This window comes from Gavialis gangeticus, unplaced genomic scaffold (assembly GCF_001723915.1).
Source record: "Gavialis gangeticus isolate Ggan-Ray unplaced genomic scaffold, GavGan_comp1, whole genome shotgun sequence".
NCBI lineage: Eukaryota > Metazoa > Chordata > Crocodylia > Gavialidae > Gavialis > Gavialis gangeticus.
In genome coordinates this window covers 12,095,909-12,102,818 of record NW_017728964.1, presented here as the reverse complement: position 1 = coordinate 12,102,818, position 6,910 = coordinate 12,095,909, and the positions used below count along the sequence as shown (strand labels likewise).

General features: G+C 39.6%; 1 protein-coding gene across 2 annotated transcripts in view; it reads left to right on the top strand.

Annotated features, from left to right (window-relative positions):
* The window catches only part of MFSD11 (major facilitator superfamily domain containing 11), a 26,597-nt gene extending 19,890 nt beyond the window's left edge, over positions 1-6,707 (top strand). For both annotated transcript variants that reach the window (XM_019502918.1, XM_019502909.1), the window contains exons 11-14: positions 3,227-3,352; positions 4,138-4,312; positions 5,219-5,354; positions 6,463-6,707. In XM_019502918.1, the coding sequence (XP_019358463.1) occupies positions 3,227-3,352; positions 4,138-4,312; positions 5,219-5,354; positions 6,463-6,627 (602 nt within the window). In that variant the 3' untranslated portion in view covers positions 6,628-6,707. The remainder of the gene's footprint in view (positions 1-3,226; positions 3,353-4,137; positions 4,313-5,218; positions 5,355-6,462) is intronic.
* The last annotated feature ends 203 nt before the right edge of the window (positions 6,708-6,910 follow it).

Sequence of the window (6,910 nt, the reverse complement as noted above, 5' to 3'; positions counted from 1 at the left end):
TGCCCCCCCCCCCCCCGCCACCAACTCCCCTATACAGTCAGTATATTGGGAGCATGACGGAAGGTGTTACTGTGGTGCAAAGTAAGAAACTACTTGATGTCTGATTCTTCAGTCCTTACTTCTGCAAATCTCCCATCAAAGGCATTGTTCCCTGACTAATGCAGGAGCTAGTCCTTACAGTTTCCTGAAAATAGACTTGTAAAAACTTGCTGCTGCCATCTGTTGGCTCATATTAAACATTACTGCCTGTATTGCAAAATGGGATTGTACAGCTTCTCACAAAGCTGCAAAAGCAGCTGATGTCCAAAATCTTTCAGTTTGTTTTGAAGCTGTCCAAAGTTCACTGCTCTGTGAACTTCTGTAGTTCTCATATTGCATAGGATCAGCCACTGCTGCTAGACCCATAGATGACACATCATTTTGTCAGCAATAGCAAAGGGGGAAGAGGGTGCATTAAGAATAGGTGCTTTGTTGAACTGTTTTTGTATTTGTTTAGGCAAAATTCTTTGCATTGTTTTAGATTCTGTTGAGGGCTGACATTTCATCCAATCGATTTATATATGATGGATTATATACATTGCACAACTGACACTATTCACTAATCTGTATCACCTTTATGTTAGTGACAGTGCAAGGATGGAAAAATACTATACAAAACAGTGGCCTTAGGGTTTAGTCTATGTATTTATCCAGTTTTAGTTAATTATAAGTGTGTTGATAGTAGCAATACACAGTAGGAGCTTAATTGTGAATTTTTAATTTCCTACACTAGATTTGGAGACACAATGGATATTTCTCAGGAATGCCGTTGCTTGAAAAACAAGTATTTTTTTTTCTATATTGAGACCAAGCTTTAAATACTTCATCATTGTTTCCTTGAAATACTATTGTATAACAACTGTGCAGCACACATTTGGAAGAATTCCCAAAGCATGTTAAAAACTGAAAAAATAGGGAACGCTTTGCTCAGCATTGAAATACATCATCTTCTGGGCAAGAGTACAGCTATCATTCAGCAGCATACGACAACATAACATCACAGTTTAGGACAAGGAGTGAAGAATAGCATATCCTAAGAGAATTTTGGGGGGGAAGTATTAATGAATGTTTCTATTTTATAAAGCACCTTAGGCATATATGTCACATTTAAAAAAAAATGATGAACCCAAGAACAGAATTGCTGTAGGAAGGAATTAACAATCCAAAAAAGCGGTGGTCTGTTGGTAAGAATATAACACAGATAGAAGCTTTGTGTTCTATTTAAATTCATTTTTAGTTGGCTATGAGGTCTGGACAATCAGCTTAGTATTTTTGCCAGTTTTCCCATCTGCCAATTGGGGTTGATTACAATAGTTACTTACCTTTATAAGGGTGTTAGGAGCATTTGGCCTTTCGTAAATGTTTCTGAATATTAAAATATATATCCTAAATGTTTTTACAAATGGATGCAATACATCATGGCTGCATTCCTTCATGGTACAGGTGAATGCTCATGCAGAATTTAACTAAACAGAGTGACATTATCCAAGCTGGGAGCTAGCCAGTAATGACTCGCATCTTTCTGTGGTGCAGTGACCTCAGCAACACAGTGAAAGTCACTGCATGTCTTAAGATTCCTGCAGGGCTCCAAGATGTGTAATGTACACTTGTTAAACAGTCATGGATTCAGTGTGGATTATTGAAGCATTGTCTTGGTTGCTGGTGGCAGTAAGTCTACATAGTACAACCTCAAATGACATTTAAGATACATTTCTGCAGCTTCTTGTTTGGCATTCCCCACCATATAAACTGAAAACCAACTTCAAGTTAGATATTTCACATTTTCCCAAATTATTGATACAAAATACATGTGTGATTATCTTGTCAGGCTTTTCTTAGGGATCAGTGTGTGGTGTCAAAGACCAAAGACACTGAAGTCAACCGTTTCCATTGGCTTCAGTGGGACCAGGATTTTACCCCACGTGCATGTATGACATTAGCTATGATTATTATGACATGGAGTTTTTTATAAAGTGGTTGTTGTGTTCTGAGTTACAGGACTTTTGTAAGAAATGCTTGTTCCATTACACAGCTTGGAATTCACCCTAGCTAGCCTGAGTACACCTGATATTCTAGATCCGTGGGGGCCAACCACTTTTTTTTTTTGGCAGATAGGCCACAGATTAGCCCTGTGGTCTTCTGGAGTGCCACTTCAGTCACCTTCCTCTGTCCAGCCTGCTGCTCTGCTTTTGGCTCCATGCCCAGTGCCTCCTGCCTGCTCTTTGTTCTGTTTCCTGCTGGGTCCTTCCTGCCCATTCTGCTCCTCTGCTTCCTGCCCAGCCCTCCCTGCCCCATCTGCTCCTCTTTGAGTGTGTAGTGACCATGTGCATCTACATGTGACCAGCAGCTACTGTGCTACTTCATTGTAGCAGCGCACTCCCTCATTATAGTGCACCATTACAGCGAAGTAGAAGCTAAAAATAACTGTGCGTACAGCACAATACAGGCTGCTGCTGCACCATGCTTTAGTACTTCTAAAAGGAAGTACTAAAGCATGGTGCAGTAGCAACATCACCATCTGGGCAAGAGTAGACGCTTCCTTTCTGTCCTGTCTGCTTCTGTGCTGCCTGTCCCCTCTCTAGTCTGATGTGTGCCACACAGAAGTTTCTTCTGCCATTTGTGGCATGCATGACTTATGTTGGCCATCCCTATTTTAGAGAGAGAGAGAGAGAGATTATGGAATTTGAGGATTTAGACCAGGGGTTCTTAACTTGGGGTCCACGGACCCCCAAGGGGTCTGTGGATAGACTTCAGGGGGTCCGTGAACTTGGATGGGAAAAAAATTACATCTTTATTTTCACTTACCTCTAACTGAAATTTAGCATTCCTTCAATTATGAATGTAGGCAACAAAACACACTAGTATTAGCAGTACCTGTGACTTTGTCACCAATAGCAATCACAGATATTTTCATATCACATTACAGTTGTTGCAGATATCTCAAAATATCGTTTACGCTCATTACTACTTCAAAATTAGAGTAGTTATTAGACCTGCCGCTAGATCGCACGTGATCGCAGTCTTCCTGTCTACAGACGCTCATTTTTCTGAGAAGGGGTCCATAGGCTTCACCAGACTGCCAAAGGGGTCCATAGCACAAAAAGGTTAAGAACCCCTGATTTAGATGCAAGTCATTTGTACATAAATAATAGTACAGCTTTTACCTTTTGTCTGTCTTTTCTTAAAGGTCTGGAATTAACATTCTTCTCTGGAGTGTATGGGACCTGTATTGGTGCCGTGAATAAATTTGGCAGTGATGAGAAAAGTCTCATTGGACTCTCTGGTATTTTTATTGGCATAGGAGAAATTTTAGGTGAGTCTAAAGAACTTAAAGAGTAGGGATAAAAAATAGAGACATTGAGATGATTGAAAATGTTTCGGTACAGCTGTATAAAGGGGTACATATTTTTGCTAGCTGCAGAAATTTCATGTACAGGAAGTAAAGTACAACAAAAATATGCTGCCATGATTCATTAACGCAGTGCAGATTGTGTAGTCGTTTTAACAAATACAATAAATGCAGAGAAGGATGTAAAATGCTACTTTTACATTCACTTTGTACCACTGTAAATGACTACATAAATTGTAGGATAGCAAAGATTATTGCCTATAATGTTAATAGGCAGTTTTTAGCATTTCTTTTATGTTTGCTTTTTTTTTTTTTTAAGTTTAATTGTCTCCAGTTCATATTTTTGGAATTTTTATATCAAACTGTTCTTTAAGAAAATAAAATGAAGGAATAAATACATAAGCTGTATGCCATTGTAATGCCACTGAAGAAGGCAAGCACCAGTAAAGCAGCTGCAACACTACAGGGAGTCCCCCACTTGGCACCAGCCCAGAGGTCTCTTTTCCACTTTGCAGTGACTGCTCTGACAGCCCAGAGAGCTGACATGGTCACTTCCCAAGGGACATGTCCATATTTCCTGATCAGTAAGTGGACTTCCCTGGCTGGGGTCAACTCTACTGGTCACAAATTTCTAATGTACCTTTTTAAGCATCTTGAAGAACAGTGTAAATATCTGATTTAATGGAAGCCCACTGAACATTTTTTTTTCTTCAGTGCTGATTATTATGCCTTTGTTTTCATTCTTTTAGGTGGCGGATTCTTTGGGTTAGTGAACAAGAACAATCGTTTTGGCAGGAACCCAGTTGTGACACTGGGCATTGTGGTCCATTTTGTAGCCTTTTATTTAATCTTTTTCAACATGCCAAATAATGCTCCTATTGCTTCCATTGAGGGGACAGATGACCAAGCTTATATGAATCCAAGGTAAGAAGGGTTCTGTTTTGTTTTGATTGGTGTCATTTAGGCGGGTTGGGAAAAGCAGCCTGTGCTGTTGGAAAGACTGCCCCAAGATTCCAGACTTTAGAGCGTCTTCATTTACACCCACATATAATGAGGGTTAATTTGTCACACAAGCAGAGTCTCTTCAGCCATGTTCTTTTGTTAGGGCATGGTTTTTTGAGTACTTTCAAGGGGCTGATCATGTGACAAATGTAATTTCTGTCTGCCCCCCTAGTGCCTGCTCTGCTCCCTTTCTTATGACACACTGCTCTACCATCTTGCTCATCCTATAGGCCAGGAAGAATGAGCTGAGAGTAAGCAATCCAATGATTAAATACAACTGGTCACTTGCAAGCATAACAGTTCATGAGAATGTATGAAAATATTTAACTGCAATTGAAAATTCCCACAGCAAGATAGTCATCCTTAAGTCTTCTTTATCTGGAAGATTTTTGTAGTCTTCCTATGCCTGGTGCATGCTCTCGCGCTCTCAATATCTCAATATATGATTTAGTTAGTCTGTAAGGTGCACATCTGCCCTGCTTTCTATCAGTTTTGCATTGGTGCCTGCAGCCACCAAGCCTACCATGCTTTCCCATCTGCAGAAAAGCAGCAATCTCAGGTGGTGGCCAATCTAATGTAGAATCAACTGTAACATTAGCAAAATCTTAGGCCTCCATACTAGGAAAATCATGGGGGAGAAAAAATGTCTTTCCCCACTCACCTCCCCCCTAAGCTGTTGTCCGTTGACATTTATATCCTGTTAACTTTCTTTTCTACTTCTAATTTTCAGACGAGTTTGATTTGTATGTGCATAGGACAATTTTATCCAGTAGTTGTATATGCTACATCTGTGCATTGCTATTAAATTGGATTCATGTTTTCCTTCAGCAAAGAGTTGGCCATTTTTTGCAGTTTCCTTTTGGGGCTAGGAGACAGCTGCTTTAACACCCAACTGCTCAGTATTTTGGGGTTCCTTTATTCAGAAGACAGTGCTCCAGCCTTTGCCATCTTTAAGTTTGTCCAGGTATTGTATTGGTCAGCAAACTCAAACTGTGAGTGTGTGGAGTTGTTATTTGATTGAATGGGTTATTAGTATTCTGTTGAAATTATGGATATTTTTTTTAATGGGATCAGTAAATTTTTAAACTATCCTTCCTGGAAAGTATGTGAGCCTGTTCCGTCTTCTGTCCAAAAGAATTTGTTCAGCTAACAGGCCTCCTCCGAGTTGGTGTTGTTCTCCGCTATCATGCTTTCACAGATCTTTGGGAGTGAGTTAGAAATATGCTGGATTCTGTTCTAATGTCAGAAGCATACTCGGATGTATAGATTCTTGGTTTTTTATGTCAGTGTTTATTTACTAGAAGGTATCTTTGGAGAATGGGAAGTAGGTAAAAGAAAATGTATTGGTTCAAAGTTGACTCCTTAAAAAGATGCTAGTAAGCAGCAACATATGACAGAGTTTGCAGTTGTGATGTCAGATATGTTTTTGGTGCTTAAGGCAGTCTTAGTCATATAGCAGGTTTGTTTGGCAATCAGAAAATTGCCTGACAAATTAATTCTCTTACTCCATTTCAATCCTATCAGTGTAGTGCTAAGTCCTGTCAAGGCTTCTGGTAAGTGACAAGGCATAATTTAGGTTAATTGGTGCCTTCAGTATTAAAATCAATGGGATCGGGCAAATGGCTGAAGCCATTTACACTATTTAGATTGAACTCTGGTAATACAGACAGCTTTTTAAGCAGTTTATACTGAACAGGCTTACTTAGGTTATTGTTTTGTTGTGCCCATACCTTGCATACCTTATGTATGAGGGTGACTAGCTGCAGTAGCAGATAACTGTACACATGATACTATAAAAACTCTTACATTTATATCATCTTAATGCTTCTAGGGAAGGCCACATCTATGCTACAAGTAAAAACTAATAACTTTTTTGTACAGCCTACTAAAACATGTAAAAGTATGGTGAAGCCTTTTTAAATTGAATACCTGATAAAGGGAAGTGTTCCCAGAATAAATGAAGGTTACACGCCAGTTTGTATGCATCTCTGTAATGATGATGATCATCAGCATAGAGTAGCTCCATGTGATAATGATTCAGTGACAGTTTTTGTTTTGTGTTTCTCTTTCAGTCCATCTGTGCTGCAGTTGCCTATTTCTATAGCAACTACCTGCTTCTCCAGTGGCAGCTTCTGATCATGGTGGTGGTCGGGTTCTTTGGAACAATATCCTTCTTTACAGTGGAGTGGGAAGCACCAGCATTTGTTGCCCGTGGCTCTGATTACAGCAGCATTTGATCCAGGTGTTCCATCAGTCGGATGTGAGCAGATACCTGCACACCTTTTTTTTTTTTTTTTTTTAAATGACTTGAGAAGGTTAAAAAGATAAAACCACAGAGGCCAGGATGAAGTAAGACTGTTAAACCTGTCAGTGTAACCAGTGGGAGCAGCCACAGTGAAACATGGAAAAACAAAATGCCAAAAATTAAAAGGCTCTTTTTCTTGCTTTAATCAGCCAATGTCAATGTGCAGGTTCACAGAAATCAGGTATTAGAAAATGGAAGGAAAAATGGGGATCTAT